We start from the raw sequence: 18,992 nt of genomic DNA on the forward strand, positions 1-18,992 counted from the left end.
TGATTCAATCAGATGGAGACGCAATCCAGAAACAACGTGTGAACTTCTCTTTTGGCGCTTCTCTCTCGTAAGTTGTAACAATTAATAATGATGATGGATGATTTACTCAACCATCAGCGAGAAATTATATTGCTTTTGCTGTTGACTCTTTGCTGTTAAATTTATAAATACCATATCCAGTTTTGTGGCTGGGTTTCAGACATGGTGGAGACTTAACCCAAACATAAGTAATCACGATAAATCTCAGGAGCATATATGTACGTTGTTTTGAAAAATGGAAAACATTGGCCACAGGATTTAGATTGAACAAAACAATTGATGCCAAATGTATTGCTTTGATGAATATGGAGAAGAAAAAGTGGAGGGATATTTTGCGCAGGCTGCTTGGTATCACATTGTTTCTTGCCAAGCAAAATCTAGCGTTTCGTGGTCACAAGGAAAGATGAAGGTTCATTAAAAAAGGAAACTTTCTTGAGATGGTTAAGATGCTTTCTAAATATGATCCAGTGCTGAAATAAGATTAACCTAATAAGATTAAAGCTGAACACAAGTGCACTTCAATCAACTACATCTTATCGTTCACCAGAAACTCAGAATGAGTTTTTAAATATTCTAGCAAATCATGTAAAGGATACACTTGTCAAGGAAAGGAATCAAAGAAATTCTATGGGAAAGTTGATGGGGGGGAGGGGGGGGGGAGACACAATTATTTTACCACACCAGATGACACCACCTTTAACGATGCCACTGATATACATGTGGGATTGGTATGTATGAGAATATTTTAAGTTGGCAGGCCTGGCGTCACTCGCTGGTCGAGCCCGAAGCGAATACATTAAACGAGTTGCGTAAAGACTTTGACTTTGAATATCCTCCCGCACACATTCATGGATCCCATATACATATGTGTTGTACAGTTTTTTTTTTGATAATTAAAAAATATTGATTGTGTAAAATAAAACAAAGTATAAAAAACAAATTTAATTTATTAATATATATGTATATATATATTATATATATTTAAAACACTTAATTTATTCTCTATAATATGTTATGATGACAATGAAATTGGACAGCTTAGACCAAACCTAGTTATACTTACAATATATTTTGGATGGCAGAAATTCAAATGAATATAACCCATAATGATTTTACAAATTATAGAATTTCGTAAGGCAAGATCAATTTACTTTGGCTCCGCAAAAGTGAGTAAAAGCCAAACTTAAATGGAATTGAATGAGATAGTGAGATGTTGATATTGTCGATTCCAATATTAAATACAAGCATTGAACAAATGATTCAACATTAAATACAAACTGGCGACAATACACGTGTGTATATGCAATTGCATTTCAGTAAGTTTTTGACTCGGAACAGAAAGATGATTGTGGAGGCAGATGGTAAATGTTAGAAGCACCAATCATAATATTCCTATTTAGTTTCAAAGAAATTTTCAGTACAATTTAGTAATGAATTTGCATTAATGAAATGAGAAAAAAATATTCAATTATTCAATAACAAAAAATAAACAATTCTAAATTCAAGCTTTCATAAAACATATATGGAAAACTTGAATTAAGTGAATTTCGAGGGAAAAAAATTGCACTATTGTGCAAAAGTCTGCCGTTTGGTTAGAGGATTACTATTAAAATTAGAGTAAACATTAATGATTGTATTACCAAAATATAAAATACAACTGCGGTTAGTTTTAATACTTTAAATTTCGTATTAATGACACCAACCCTATTTTTATTTGTTTTACTTTATTCAAAGACATTGTAACATATTAAATTACATATATGTCGATTATGTGATTTTTCTCCACTGCGAAAATGAATATTATGACTTGATTTGTGCAACTTCAGATGTTGATTGAATTCATTTTGTTGAATAAGTATTTTGGTAATACATTCAGGGGGTACAGAGAGTCACATGTTTGATTACAAAAAACACGTATATATATGAATATGATAACACCGATTTTAAATAAATAATATTTATACATTTAATCAAATATACACTTTTGATTATAACAATATTTTTCCATATAAACATATAAGTTTAATAGTAATGTAGAGTACAACACATTCATTTTAAAAATTAAAAACATGTACATATTCCATACATAACAGTTTTTCCATACAAGTGTTACAGTGAATTATGTTTGATAATATTTTTTTAAACACCGAAATATGCATTAATAAGTTACATGATAAACATCAACCGAAAAAAAAGTTTGCAATGGTTCTAAGTTACAACGGTTACAAATGAAAACAGTTATACACACACATGAAAAGCTATTTTATTATCTCACATTTAACCATCTTAGTGAAAACTTAAAATTGCAGACACGTGGATGCATATATATATATATATATATATATATATATATATATATATATATATATATATATATATTTATATATGAATGTATATATATTCAAAGGATGATCAAACGATAAAATGCGCTTTGAAATGTGTATCAAAAATATTAAATATGAAAAATTGTGCGACAATACGTTTGTATGTACGTTCACACGAGCTCGATTTTTTTGTAGGTATATTTTTTAAATTGACAGGAATAAATTCTCATAAAATAGAGAATTTTTTAACATTACAATTTGGGACTGGAAGCGTGATGTTTACAAAAATTGATTACACGTGATTCTCAAATAATGCGATTATTATTCTGCTTCTTCGGCTAAATATGTATGACGTTCCATTGTTATAGATTCATATCCGTGGGCACAATTAGTAAACTACAAGTATAATAATTATACGATTGGGCGATGGATGAGTATAAAAAAAATAAAAAAAGTTGGTACGCACATTTGTTAATAATTAGTACAATAAATCAGTCCATTTAATATCAATATATTCTGACAATGCTATCTACAAGATTCATCTCTTTAAATTCATATTTATAATACAGTGGCTTTCTCGAAATGAAAATTATAAAAGAAAGTAGATACTTATGTGATATATATTATATATATACATTTATAGGCAAATATACATTAAATTCTTAACAAACTAAGTCAATATAATTTCATACAGAAATAAATAAAAAATAATATCATACACGATATACGAAACTTAAAAAGTCTTTATTTGGCATTTTCATCTCCAATTAGAAGCTTCTTAATAAGTTCTTGCTTAATTTCTAATATTAAAATAATTTTATTTCTTACTCAGAAATATATAATTTCTCTTTTAGAAAACATTTATATAATTCATGTCTGTCATTTTTTTTTAATAATAAATAAAGGATTTGATAATGAAGTTGTAATCTTTATATTACAAATATGACACCTACTATTGAATAAAAATGTAAAAGAAACTGTTTTACCACATGGATGCTGGTACCATATGTATAAGCAATTGATTTGTTGACATCTCTAGCTACTTATCCGTAAAAATTTAAAGCTTTGCTGTTAAACATAAATTCCATTAATACTTTATTTATAAAGAAAAATTGTAATTCGATACATAGTTTTTTTTTTATAGAGAAAACCACTGGTTCATTGAAGATGAAATTCATTTTGATAATAAAAGTAAGTTTTTTCATCACATGATTGTTTTTAAATTATTTACAAGTTTAAAATAATACATTTTATTTAAACTCACTATATATTTTAATTAATCACAAATATATTTCATACACAGACATTCACACACTCTTCTCGCACAATTTTGGCATCTTGAATACACAAATATACTTTGGTTTTTTTTTTTTCATATTCAGTAGAAAAAGAAAATTGTCTTTTTTTCAAAAATAATCTTTAAACTGTAGTCTTTTGATAAGTAGCGAGTAGTAAATGTTTCATATCATTATGATTATGAAATTCGTATTTACGACTAGCAGTCAGATTCAATTTCGTTTATTTCAAATGGGAGAGATTTTTCTCTGTCCTTGCTCTGTCTTTTCCTTCTTCTTCTTTTTGACTTGTCCGGTTGCTTCTTAATGAATTGAATGTTGAATGGATCTTCAGCAAGTTCAGGATACGTCTGAATGTCGTGCACATATTCACCTTCATAATTAGAAGCGAATCCTTGCTTTTGAATTTCGTCAATTTCGGAAGTGGACCATTCAATACTACCGGAGAATCCATTACGCACGAACTCTTTCTCTCTGTGCCAAGCTTTACGTACTGCAGTCAACCTGGCGTGGTGAAGCAGACGTTGCTTTTCTTTTTCTGCAGTTGTTCCATACCTCAAATTAATTACCGCATTTGATCCATGAATTTTGACATCTAAATAATTATTTCCACTGCCATTTTCTTTGGGGATTTCATGGAAAGTCGTGTTGACTTGACCCTGCATCCGTTTCAACTGCTGTTTATCTTCAGAGGCCCTCCAGGTTTCTTCTTTTACAAAGTAAAAAGCATCCTGCTGGGCGCTATGAACCACAAATGTGAATGGTAACATACTTGATCTATTGAAAACAGATGTGTAAACATCTCGGTATATGGCATTGGCAGCAGGCACGCTGGATACGATGGCTTGTCCATGTGGATTACGAGATACTAAAATGCCTTTTCCGAAAGGAGGATCAGAAGCTGCACCGATTTTCTTGGGCACTAAATCCATGACGTTTGTTTTGAGTGCTGATCTAGGGGGAGCCGATAGGGACTTTGCATCTGACATCTTTCTCAGTGACAAAAATGAAACGAAACCCGATTCAACATTTATAGCCGGTAAATTAGATAAAAGCGATGGTAGTTGGAGGGACCAGGCATCCTTATAACTTCCCCAAATCGTCGGTTGTCTAGTGATTGGTGGCAAAACAGAACCACCGGGTAAGTCATCGGGGAAAAGTTGTGGGGCCAGACTTTTAAGATTGTATCCAAGTCGTGAGAGCCAACTCAAGTGATCTGAAATAAAATACGAACATATAGTCATTTAAATGTCCATATTAAAAAGCTTATTGAAGTAAGAAGAAAGTACCTGTTGGTTTCTTCCTCATAAGTTTTAAATTGATCGGATCGTTTCCATTGATTCGGTATAAATGCATCTGTGTCGGATTTGCTATTCTTTCAACTATATTTTCCCACACTGGAGACAGATACTGTCCTATCAATGGATCATATACTTTACCATTAGGCATATGAACCAAAGCTGTGACTCTGTCTAACAATCCACCACAGAAGTCGATTGGTAAATACATGTAAGGATGAGAGTCGTAAACGATGTGGCCATACGGTGATCTCATTATTTCTCTGATACCTTCACCATACTGATTGAAAATCATGTTCGGTGTTCCGCACTGATCAGTCGCAAAGTAATACTTGTGCCGATACATCTAAAAAATACCAAATTTACCACATAAGTATGCTGACTTTTATATAATTTGAAATTACACATGTATTATTATAAAATTGTGGAAAAATATTAAAGTTAACATTGAAATAAATTTGATTACCTGGGCGAATATTAAATGTCCACGATCATCATAAACAAGAGTCATAAGTTTGCCATCTCTAGGTGAGTATATTTGGTTAACTTCGTGAGGCCTGTCTTGATTGTTGTAAAAGAATTGTGTGATATTTCCAAAATTGTCTTTTCTTGTAGCCAATCTACGAGTAAAAATCAATTTATTAAATACATGAAACAGAAACTGAAACATAATAGTTTATATATTATATTTACTAATTATTACCTGTCAAGATGATCGTAATAATACCGAACATCAAAACGACCTCTTTTGGTAGCTCTAACAAGGAGTCCCTTAGTGTTGTATTGGAATCGTTCTTCCCTAGTATTTTGCACAACTGATCCCCGATTATCGTAACGATATTGACCATCTCCGAATTTGACTATTCTATCCATTGCGTTGTACTCCATTGGGATGATGTTTCCTTTGTATGTTAAGCTCAACATGTTACCGTTGTCATCATATTTGAATCCCCACGGCTCTTGACTTTCGACTCTTATCAATTGTCCGTCACTGTCCCAAGTGTAATTCTTAACGTTGACGTACATATTGACGGCCATATTTCTAGTAAATGTTTGACTTTCTAATATTTTACCCAAGTTGTCGTATACAAATTCCATTCTAAACACTTCCAACCGGTGAATAGTGAGGGTTATTTGCGTCTCCAACAATTGTTCATTGACTGTGCGAGTGAATAAAGCAGTGCCGTCAGAAAATTTGATTTCATTTGGTGAAGGCTTAGATATTTTGAATTGACCGAGCTGATCTAATGCTCCTGTCTTTGAACTGTATCCAAGAGTGAGTAATGGTAGTAATTGTCCTCCAATACGACCCTGAATCGATGTTAATCTGTAATTTGTATCGTATTCGTAAGTAAATTTGGCATTGCTTAGACCAGTCTTTGCACCGAAATCTATTCTCTCTTCGGTCAAAAGTCCACCAGTGTATTGATACTCCCAACGATAATCCATATCTCGTTCAGAATGAAGAACTTCACTTGGCATACCTGTTGGTTTGGAATATCTTATTTCTGTGCGTCCATCCCCATGCACAATTTCCGCCAATCGGCCTGATCCATGATATCTATATACGATACGAGCTCCATCTCCAGGGTATACAGTCTGCAGCAAAGCTCCTGAATGTGAATAGTGCTGTAAATATGACCTTGACGACCCTGGAGGCGTGTATGTTACTCGCAAAAATCCAAGTGACGGTTGAACACTGAACGAATGCTTCGTGCCAGTTGGTAAAGTTACATGCCTCAATCCACCATCATCATCATACAAAAATGAAAATCTTCTTTGACTTGTCAGAGTAATCTTTGAAATTAAGTTCCAGTCATTGTAAGAAATAATTTTGGAACCTCCACCGGCGCAACTTATTTCCGATAATAGTCCATGCCGATCATAACTATACTTTTCTTCAGATCTACCCCATTTCCAGCCATCAATTCTGTTGAATCTATCATACGATATATTAACTGGCGCTGCTCCACCGAATGGTACGAACGATTGTGGTAAGCCAGCTGGATCGAAAGTGATAACTAATAATGGTTGATGATCGCGATCATAAAACGTCTCCTTGCTGGTGAACTGATCGAATTCTATGGCTAAAATCTTGGAATTGTTGACCCATATTTCTCTATTGAGAGTCTGTTGAGGATTTCTAACATCGCCAACGAGGCTGTATACAGATGACATAGTATTGACCATGTTGTCACCGAATGTAGTCGTCTGGTGAGACCACATGCGTAGCATTTCAGCTTCCACAGGCAAAGCGGCTTCTAAAAGTGGATGTTTGGCGAGTGCGGCACTTTCTAATTTTCCTCCCCATGGAGTGATCACAGAGAGGGTATCGTTGGAGTGAATGGCAGCCTCAATACGCTCCTCTTCATTTTCGATGCTGAGAATCTTTGAATTTTGACCTTGCATAAGGAGTTCAGATTTGTGTTGTTTATCGTTTACAATGATAGCTTTTACTGGATTAGATATTTCAACTAAAAGTCCGTTGTTTTTGCTCAATTCTGATGCGATATTGATGACTTCTCCAGTCGGCACGATGAGAGTGGTGACTCTACCCAAGTCGTCATATTCATATATGAAGGTTTCACCGCCCTGAAAAGACAATAAAGTTTAATTACAGCAATTCAATCATTGCATAATGTAAAAAGACAAAATTGTAGTAAATACTCACTCCTGATTTACTGTTGAGTAATCCAGAATTACTATCGTAATCGAGTTCTATTTCAGATCTTCCCTTTTCAGTAAGCTTCGTTAGAAAACCGACACCAGACATTTTAAGCTCTGATTTATGATCCTGAGTGTTTTCAATTGAACTAACTAAATTGCTGTAGTCACGTAGAAATTGTATCTTATTTCCGGAGGCATCAGTAACCGTAGACAACTTTCCAAAACTAGTATTTTTAGAGTACAAGAAGGAATATCTAGTTTTCGCAGATGCTAAATCTTTGGTTGCAACGTGTTGACCATAGCGATTAAATACATATATTTCTGAAGTGGGCGGATACGGAATGTGGAACTCTCCACTCTCATCATGACTTGGAAGATAATGTTTCAAGGCGAGGATGTGTAAAGATCCTGTAAGATAAATAATATAATTTTATAATTTTCCCATGTGAGAGGTTTTTTTTTGTAAAAATATAAAAATAAATATTACCTTGATCGGCAACATTTAAAACTCCATCAGGCGATACTGAGAGAGCCGATATTGTTTGGAATTTCGCGTTGGAGGAGAGTAAAGTTTCGGCATTGCTTGTTGGTTCTTCAACGAACGTATTTGATAAACAAGGACAGTTTATCGGCAATTGCTCAGAGCTACCGTGTGATTGAGGGTTGCTTGTTGTCGACGAGCTAGAATTGCATTCACATATGAAATCTTTGATCTTTTCCTGTTGCTTTCCAGCAAACAGTGTAATTTTTCCAGCTGTGTCTAAGCATTTGATCAGATTTGCTCGTCTTGAGTCGGCCTCGGCGATGTATAACTCTCCAGTAGGAGCGAACGATATTGAAAGTACGGTACCCAAAACGTTACTAGCTTTGCTTTCCAATGGCAAAGTCAAGTTCTTGGGTTCAGTCTTATCATCGCATTTTTCATTCTCACCATTTGCATTTGATCGGCAATGCAGTGGCGTTCCAGCTACAACTTTCACCTTCATATCTGGAGTCAGTTTCAATACGAGTCTATCATCGATAAAATGTAATGAACCATCCAGAGGAGATAATGACAATCCAGTAGGCCATTGAAGCTGTGCTTGGTGTGCAGGAATAGCTCCAATACACGGTGCTGGACTCCAATGATTGTGATGACCATGATGTCCTACAATAGTGTGTATGATACCTTTCGGATCAACCGCTCTTATGTTAGTACCATCAGCAATATACATAGTCTTATCAGCAGCTATTGCTAATCCTATAATAAAAAAATATAATCATTAAATTATCACATATAAAAACCAATGATCAATACATGTACATATGTACATGTGGATACAATGCAAAATACCTTTAGGATGAGATAGTTTGGCGTGTATAGCTGGAAATTCATCACCACAATTAGTCTCATCACCAGGTATACAACGTTCTCCATTTCCAACAACCGGTTCTACATTAATGACAGGATCATTCACGGCATCCAAAGATAGTACTCTTAAAATTTGATGCTTTTCGGGATCAGATACGTACAGATGACCATCAGCTGGAGATACGCACAGATAGTACTGATAAGACACTTGAGTGGCCCTAAAAATTTAAATGATATAGTTTATTACATACTATCTAAGAGGATTTCGTTTAGAATAAAGTTTAAGGATACATACGATAATTGTAATACAGTGTGAACCATTCCTTGAGGTGTTATTCTCCTTACAAGATTAAAATCGCCTACGTATAAGCTTCCGTCTGGACCAGAAGTGAGAGCAACGGGGGTTAAAAGATTTGCGTCTTTGGCTTTTCCGTTGCAGTGGTCAAGACACGACAATGGTCTTCTAAGTCCTGTACCCATCACAACCTGCACGGTTCTGGGATACTGTTTCAAATGTAAAGTCGATCCATCTCCTTTCTGCAAGATTCCTTCATGGAAGTTATAGTGATGATGGATGTCTAAACCCCAGCCGCCGATGTCTGAAATGTCTACATCGCAACCTTGCAAAGTTGCAGTTTGTGTCTCCCAAACAGGCTCTTTGCAGTTATTGTGTTGATAGCCAATGGATATTTTCGCTTGAGCCACACCATATACTTTCTGTTTATATACGTTTCGTTTGTTCCAAGCAAACGTGTGAGTAAGATCGGGATCAGCTTCGTATGTTTTCACATGCAAAGAACCTTCGATTTCGACACGGATGTGGACGTGAGTTAATGTCGGTGGAATGCTATCATGGGTCAGTTTCATGTGCACAGTACTTAAGTAGCCAGCAGCTTGGGATGATTGGTACATCAAATATAGATCTGACCCAGGAATTGGAATCGACTCTTGAACAATCTGTGAAAATTTTATTTGTCAGTTAAGCACATACATAGCATCTAATGTTTATGTACTGAGTTGGAGACTCCATAAATAGATATACAACCATAAGAGATGAAACATTGTATACATATGTATATAAATAATGAAAAATGATTTATGTACATATATGTATATGTATGCATAGATATAGAATACATAGATACGCCCTGCACGCGTATATCTTGTTGGCACTGAAGGAAATTCAGAAATCGACATTAAGTTTAAAACTACAAACAATGAACTAAATATTAAAGTGTCAGCTTTAAAATTGATCCTTGTGGAAGTTATTAATGTTTAAATATTGTAATAGTTAATGATGATTTTATTATAGTAACATACATTTGTATTTTAATATAGTGTGTATAGCTAAATATTTTTTTCTTAATATGGCTTTATTAGTTTGGTTTACTGTCACGCGGAGTGTCCAATAAAATAAAGTTATAAATAAAATATAGCTTCAGTGCATGTACATATGTACATAAACTGGTTGCTGACCACTGACGACCACTGCGTCGACCTTTTTTTTCACCACTTCCCCGCTAGTTAAACCCCCCGCACCTCTCAGTTGGTGGCGACAACATCTCCGACCAAAAGTGTACGTAATGGCTTATCTAGGTTATTTTATATCTATGTACGTATGATAATCAATTAATAATTAAGAGCAAATGAACTTTTAGAAATGTCACTCATTTTAACAATGTAACACATTCAATTAGTCGTTGAACTGGTTGAAGTTGGTTCAATAAGAAAAAGAAAATAACCTGTGTTTCAGCAAAGATCAAACTCCTTCCCGGTTGACCACCTACTGTATGTGGTGCCCAAGTACCGGCAATTTTGGGCGAAAGCAATTCGTGATCATGCGCCAGACATGGCTCAGCACCACGAGAGAAAATAGACGATGATAATCCAGGAAAGCCCAACCCGTTTTGATTAGCCAATCTTTAATAAAAGTATAACAATGAATGTATTGAAATATTGATATTTCAGTCACCGATTAAAATAATACTATACCCAATATCAGTTTGTTCATTTTCAGTGCTGAGCAGCATATAAACAGGAGGCAATACAACGATTTGATTCCACGGAACGAATACGGTTCTGAATAATGGTTGAAATGGTGATCTTTGGAATTGCAGTGTGACTGCTCCGCCTCCGTTGACGAGTACGTCAAACCTATATTACAAATGGTTAAATGGTTTCATGTAATTGTCATTTTCCGTGAAGGGCAGTGATAAATGCAACAATGATCTAGAATGTAATGATAAATTTTCAAAAAAATAAATTCATACCATCCATCTTGTCGGGTAAGAGTAAAACCGAATCTATTATCACGTTCAACGGCGACTCTGATGCCAACAACTCCAAGACCTTGCGGTGTTAAAACTTGTCCTCTTATCACTGAGACTCGGCTAAAACCCAATTAATTGATTATTGTGTTTGTTGACGAATGTCAAATTACTTTGATTCTAAAAACTCGGAAGATGAAACATTTTTATTTGTCGATTTGAGTTAAGTTATGATTTTGGAAACAGAAGTATTGATCAGAATACAATAAAAGAAAATCCATTAATCAGTATTTTAATAAATCTTAGCATATTTAATAAATCTTATGAAAAATAATCGAAAGAAAATATCATACTTTGAAATAAGTAATATGACAAATAAATTATTCTAAAATTCATTAAAACCTAAATGTTAGGGAATACATAAAATCTATGAACTCAAATTTTTCAAATAAAAAGTAAAAATATATTTTCAATGACAATAAATGATGAAGTAATAATATAAAAAGCTGTTTCTTTTTTATGTTTCACCACTACAAAATAAATTTATACTTAAAATATGAGACATTTTCACATGAACAATGCCATGCAACAAAGTGCGACACGATGCAAATCCGCCACTGTGTTGCATCACATTGCCCTTGCAGAGGAAGCTCAAAACTGTTAAAACTTTATTGTACACACTGTTGAGACATAAAAAAGAAATACTTATGGTAAAAAGTACTCCGGAATATTATGACATAACCATCGGCATAAATAAATAAAAATAACATGCATAAACTTTTATATCTTGCAGTAAAGGTTAAAGCAGAGAATATATATATATATATATATATATATATATATATATATATATATATATATATATATACATACATACATACATACATATATACACACACATATATATATATATATATATATATATATATATATATATATATATATATATATATATATATAATATGATCTTATATTTCAAGAAATACATGTATACAATAATATGCATTAAAACAGTTTTTGATTTTTTTATATTGTGCTAATTGCTATATGTTCGTCAAGTAAGAGTTGAGGCTTTTTGATGCATTGTCTTCCTTTTCAGCTAAAATTAATTGTGACTATTATTACAATCATAGCTAAAATTGCAGCGATGTTTAAAATTACTTATCGAAGTATAAAAAGAATTGTTTTTATATACTTGGATAAACCTACAGAAATCATAGTTGAGTCATTTGCGGAGAATATTGGTATGGATAGTTTTCCCAATACCATAATATAAATCTGACGCTTGTATATGGATGCAAAAGTTCATTCAATAGACTTTTGGAAAATTTGTGCAAAATTACAGAAGCTCTACGTTTGGTTTGATTAAAAATTTCACATCAAATTTCATGACGTGAGAATTAGACGTTCTAAAAGTAACACTATCGAATTTTATAGTATGTGAAATATATCTTGCTTGCACTTTCACTAGCCAAATTTACAACGTGGGAAATTATTGTATCAATAAAAAATTAATTACAATTACAACAAATACACATGAAGCATACCAACATTATACAATTAAACAAAGACTATATAAATGTGCATATTCATAAAGAGTCAACTTAATCAATTAAGTTTAAGCTTTACAATATTGACAACAAAGTTTAAACGTATATTAATATATTATACGTACACATGACATGCAATATCGATCGATGTAACCATAAGAAATAATCCTGTAAATATTAAAAAGTAAAATTTTATGCGACGAACATAGTAGTAATTTACATAAATTTTAATAAAATAGTCTAGAGTGAAATTCAATGCTGGCTTTTTTTTATTTGTTACTCTAAAGCTTTACATTTGTATGTAGACCTTTACTGCAATAAATTGTGTAAATTTAAGAATATATGCAGAATTTTAAGTAAAAATAATATGCAATTATATTTTAAGTCTAAAAACTAATCGGTTAGGAATTGTTGGGTACATAATACATATAAAAATGGTTATATAATTGTATACATGTAAGTATGTATATAAAGTGAAACGTTAACGGTATAAAAAATCATTATTTAAATTAAATAATATTTTTGTAAAATATATGATATATTTGAAATGAAGTTTCACTGTGTATACAATATCAAGTCTGAAAATAATGAGAAATTACATAATGTTATCATGAAAGATTTCTTAAATTATGTTGTATATATTGTGAACATAAAGTAAATACTACATATTATCATTAGACTCTAATAGCACTTTAATATCTCATTAATTTCAGAAAAATCAAAAGGAATTTCAAAGGAATACCATGCCCTCGATGTACTACTAATCATTAAAACATGCACAATTTATTACTTTCTTAATTTTAGTATAACAATTATAATATTAAATGTTCCTTCATGCTATTTCGGATTATAGTAATCACACTACGTTAATATTAGTAAAGATTTTAGTGTTAAATACATTTGAACGATATAGTCGGAGTTATTATATTAAATCCCTATTAAATTTGATTTGAAAGAAAATTGTTTGGATATTTTTAAGTTTAGGAAAGTCAAATTGTGGATGTATTCTCCGAAATTTGGATGAAAGTTCTCTAATGCCATTTTTGCCTTTTATCTCTTGGGTTTTATTTTTTTTTTGAAGCCTATTCGCCTTTCCTTAATTTTTTACATCTTCGAAATCATCCGAGCAGTTATTTTATCCATTTACCAAGTCATTGCCTGGCTTTGAACTTACATATAATACATCGATGCGGTGCAAACGATCGACAAGCGCCAGATAGACTGAACCACAGATTAACGACACGTGTACCTTATGCGTGCGCACTGCTCGCACTTACACTAAGCGAAATCTACTCGAAGTCTCGACATACCTACCCTGTATATGTCCTGTGCTTCTGATACTTTAGTTCCGAATTTTGCCTTATTAAACTCGCCAGAAAGATCCAACTCAATTTTAATAATTAACATTTTAATAATTGCATCTGTGCACATCGAAAGGTTACTCGTCATCTGATGTGCAATCTATCATTCGTGAAGTCGAGAATTGCGTTTAAAGCAGCCATCCAGTTAATCTGTGGTTCAGTCTGTCCGGCGCTTGTCAATCGTTTGCACCAAACCCATAATACATGTATAATCTTGTTTATGCTTTCAAATACATGCTTCTCTAACTATTCCAAGCAAATTATGTATATTTAATCACCGGGTTAGATATTAAAGTTTCGCACTCACATCATTGCTAGCAAAAAAGCTGTCTCCTTCAGGTGTATAAAAGTATATTTGAAAACTATTTTCAATCTATAAAAAGTATTCTAATTTCATTCGTTGTGCTAACATATAATTTGACCTATTCATTATATAAAATAAACTATTTAGTACCATAATTAATTTGAAAATACTTTGGATGAACAAAATACATATGTATGTAGATCTGTTGAACTTCACATCACGTTGTTATGTTATTTATAATGAAAGCTTTGACTCTCCTAGTTGATAAAATTGTCTCTGGAAACAGGTCCGCCTGTTCCTGTTAATTGAGTCACTGTTTAAAGCGGCTCGTCGCCCTGTTGAGGGAAAATTACAAGCCACTACCCGCTGGGTCCTTTGATCTGTGTCTCGGAAACTTCCAACAAGTTCAAACAGCTCACGACTGCCTGACTCGGTGAAATCTCGTGTTTTTGCGCAAACACGCCAATTTTTCCCCCCCCGACAGCCAATTTGCGTCTTAATTAGATATTAAACAACCTGTCACACGTGTATGTGGGGGGGTGGGGTTTGGAACGCTCCGGGCCGTTCGAATTGAATTACATGTTTAAATTAAATGCACTGAAAATGTAATGTGCAAAATTGACGAAAAACCGCATCGCGGAAAATGAAGCGTGACTATAAATTAAACTTCAAGCGGAAACCACTATCTCGCCGAGTTTACGACATGGCTGACAGTTTGGTAACTGATGGACTGATACAAGTTGTGCTATTTTCGAACTATTTAAATCAACGCTAGAAGTTAATGGTAGACTTTGAGGAACATGAGGAACACCTTCTGATAAATTTGCTGTTTGCAAGTTACAAACAACAGGGAGAGACAATCTCGAAGATAAAGTTTCATCACAACGAGATAACCTACCCAAATCTGTCTGTAGAAATATGATGAATGATGCAACGAGGACTCCTCATTTATAGTTAGTAAAATATGTTCTAACTCCAAATTATAGTCTTTACGTGATTTTTATTAGATTCAATACAAATTATTTGAATAATTTTTGAAATAGTATTCAATTATTGTGAATTTAAGTACATAGGTACATTTTATTTAAAAAATATGAAATTTTGACATATGTACATATTGACTAATTGCAGTAAGGAAGATAATATTAACACTAGAAATGAAGTATACATATATGTATAATATGTACTTTTAAGTAGTCTAATTTTCTGAATATCGAAGACGGCATATTGAAATTTGCACAAATAACTAAAATGGTTAAAAATAAATAATATGCTTCAGTATAGATTGACAGATCTAAAACCTACATAGTAAATATATAATGAATTTGTGCAAACAGGTTCTAATAAATGTAAGTAGTTTACTTTTCTTTGTAAAAAAGGGCTAAATGAAGTTTTTGTTGGCAATCTTTTTCTTTTTATGATACATGTAAGTCAATTTGATCAGCTTTAGTACCATAAATAAAGATCTAAAACCTACATAGGAAATATACATATATTGTATTTCTGCAAGCAGGTTCTAATACATGTAAATAGTTTACTTTTTTTTGTAACAATGGGCTAAATTAAGTTATTGGTGATAATCTTTTTCTTTTTATTGTACATACATGTAAGTAAATTTGATAAGCTTTAGTATTATAAATAAACGATCTAGATAATTGGCAATTATGGTATGAGATATGCTACATAGAATAAATTGGTTATTTAATTAGAAATGGGCTAAGTAGATTTGCTGTAAATAAAAACTGCTGTAAATAAAAATTGTCGTCACATTTGAAGGAAGATGAATAAAGTGCAAAGTTGAATAGATAAATATGTTCATGATTTGGAACAGATAATTGCTTGAATCAACACCAAATATTAACACTTCGGCAGTAAATTAACTGTATAATAGAGCGAGACGTAGACGTTGATAGGTCGAAATTTCGAAAGCATAGCCACGACACAAGAGGTGAATTCGTCGCAGCCAGAATTTTAGCAACCCTTTGGCCTCTGAAGGGTGGCGTAATCGTTTCTAAAAATGATTTAGCTAATATCTGCAAACGACGTCTAAATCCGCCCTTTGATTGCCTCTATCGTCCTTTGAGACGAAAGGGCCAGTCTGCACTCTTGTTTTCTCCGAGGGAGAGAGAGCGACAGGACCAACCAACCACCCGGTGTGAAAGGAGCTGGCAAAGCAGAGAAATTCAATTTGAGGGTGACATTTGACACGATAATGAGAGAGATCACCACCGCACTCAGGTGTCAAATACCATGACCAGCCCTCGTCTGATCGGATCTGCCACGTGAACATGCTCAAAGTGGATTCGTCTAAACGCAAAGCAACATAGGGCGACTTAATTAAACACCAGCCACGGCCCAAAGAATCCAACCATAAAGTCTTGTTAATTTGGTCCTTCGTGTCCGCATTTGATGTTCGTCGTGTCGTTATTCGGTAAAGACTAAAATTTAAGCGGGATTTAAATTGAAACTATAAAACAATAAAGACGCTTTCCTAAGTCAATCAAACAAACATAGAAAGTAACATGCGAACATTGCAGGTTAAATTATTCACAGAGTGAATTTATTACCACTGTTTTCGTGTAAACATATATATGTATATAAATATATTCAAAAAGCATGTAGTATTTACAAAGCTCTTATATTATATATTCATAATATGGTTTAAGACTAGTTAATGTACAAAATAATATTGAGCAACACTATAACTAAAAATGAAATAATAAAATCGGGCACGAAATATATTTTTAATATTGCATATTTATTAAAAATATCAAAGGAAAAAATATAATGCGTGCCTCAAATATATTATATTATATCACAGTATTTTACATTACACAATAATACACAGTTTATAAATAAAAATATTATGGCGTTGAAAGTGCAATCAATAGATTTGAAATTTTGGGCATAATTTAATATTCGCAGATTTTTCTTTTCATTCCAAAAATCATTGTATTCGCCCAGGTGACTCAACTACGCCAATTAATTAACGCGGCACGAACAAACGAACGGTGATTTTCACATTTAACGGTGTGTCTCTACTATACAGCTATTTGTGAAAAGTCATCTCGACGAAATAGTTGCGGCAACTTCCCGGAAAATCTGTGAGTTGTCTTTAGAATGTGGCCAGGACCGAGGGGGTGAACTTCGGGCGAACGGGGGTCTGGACGAGGAGGAAATCAACACAAAAGGGGTCGGTCGTAGGGTGGACAAGGTGGGGTAATAGGGGGTGGTGGTTGGTAAGGGACGGGTGACAGATAAACAATGAGACGCAGACAATAGGATCAGGGTCAACGAATAAACACCGTACTCTCATCACCGATGTATAATAACATATATATATATATAAATATAAAGATGGACGTTCTCTAGAAGCCGGCACGTCGTTTTTTTTTTTGTGAATATGTCCCAATATTGGACGGCGTATATGTGTGTGCGTGTTTGTGTTTGTGTGTATGTACGTGTACCTGTGCGTGGGCGGGAGGGGCGGCTCAAGCACGTGGACAAGACAAACAAATAAGATGGGGGCGATACAGACAATGAAGAACAAGTCAGATGAGTGCGGCAGGATCGTGCCGAGCGCAAGGTAACGCAGAGTGCGTTGTTATCTGTCAAAGTAAGCGCAACGCGCGGCGCTTTGAAGCAGAGCGCGGCGTGTTGGAGCGCAAAGTAAGCGCAAGGCGCGCGCGCGTTCAGCACGGTCCTGTTGTGTTGTGTACGTGTGAGGTGACGAACAATTAAAGAATTACGTATAATAAAACTAATGCGAGACATACACATACTTTTACATACACATACAGAAAATAAAAAATAATATGGAAATAAAAACGAAAAATGGAAACTGAACAAATCAAAGTTGTAAAAAGTAGTACATTGAATAATAATGATATAATAAACGGAGGAAGGGAGACGAAGCTGTTTTAACAAGCGGCGGCCGACGGGGGGTGGGCCGTCAAAACAAACGAAAGAAAAAAACTGAGAGCAACACAGAAATATAAATAAAAAAGAGACGATTACAAAAAACAGAGAGATGTCGTAACGGGCACGGGGGTAGACGGCGACTTACCACGGTGTAAAGGAATTCCAGAACTCGCTAGGAGTGGCGGACACACGGCGGCACGGGGACACAGAAACACAGGACAGATAATTACTACACAGATAGCTACGGAGGGGCGGCAGGCTGGCATACTTGCCTGTCCAACCGCCCCATCCCTTACTCTCTCCTGCTGTTGTCTCACATTCGCACCCACATGTCAACATACACACACACAGCCGTTATATTAAAACAAAACAAAAAAAACTCAAATTTACACGTCATCAGTGTCAAAAACACAAAAAATAACTGAACAATAAATAAAAATAAAAATAAAAATAATTTGATCGAAACCAAACACATAATATAAAACCATGGGATGATTGTTCTCATATATATATAAATATAAAAACTTTTACTGTACAAGCTCATGACAGACACAAGTAGCATATATAAATACTATAGACGGCACAAAATACAAAATAAAAAAGTTCACACGGACA

At 33.8% G+C, this 18,992-nt stretch overlaps 1 protein-coding gene across 1 annotated transcript in view; it reads right to left on the reverse strand.

The window, feature by feature from the left end:
- Window positions 1-3,504: 3,504 nt before the first annotated feature.
- The window catches only part of Ten-a (Teneurin-a transmembrane protein), a 37,377-nt gene continuing 21,889 nt past the window's right edge, over window positions 3,505-18,992 (reverse strand). Inside the window, 11 exon segments of the mRNA XM_077440500.1 lie at window positions 3,505-4,874; window positions 4,948-5,302; window positions 5,423-5,576; window positions 5,660-7,548; window positions 7,628-8,031; window positions 8,111-8,863; window positions 8,957-9,192; window positions 9,270-9,931; window positions 10,717-11,128; window positions 11,245-11,364; window positions 18,523-18,549. Coding sequence (XP_077296626.1) covers window positions 3,859-4,874; window positions 4,948-5,302; window positions 5,423-5,576; window positions 5,660-7,548; window positions 7,628-8,031; window positions 8,111-8,863; window positions 8,957-9,192; window positions 9,270-9,931; window positions 10,717-11,128; window positions 11,245-11,364; window positions 18,523-18,549 — 6,028 coding nt within the window. The 3' untranslated portion in view covers window positions 3,505-3,858.

The sequence above is a fragment of the Arctopsyche grandis genome, chromosome 11, assembly GCF_051622035.1.
Source record: "Arctopsyche grandis isolate Sample6627 chromosome 11, ASM5162203v2, whole genome shotgun sequence".
NCBI lineage: Eukaryota > Metazoa > Arthropoda > Insecta > Trichoptera > Hydropsychidae > Arctopsyche > Arctopsyche grandis.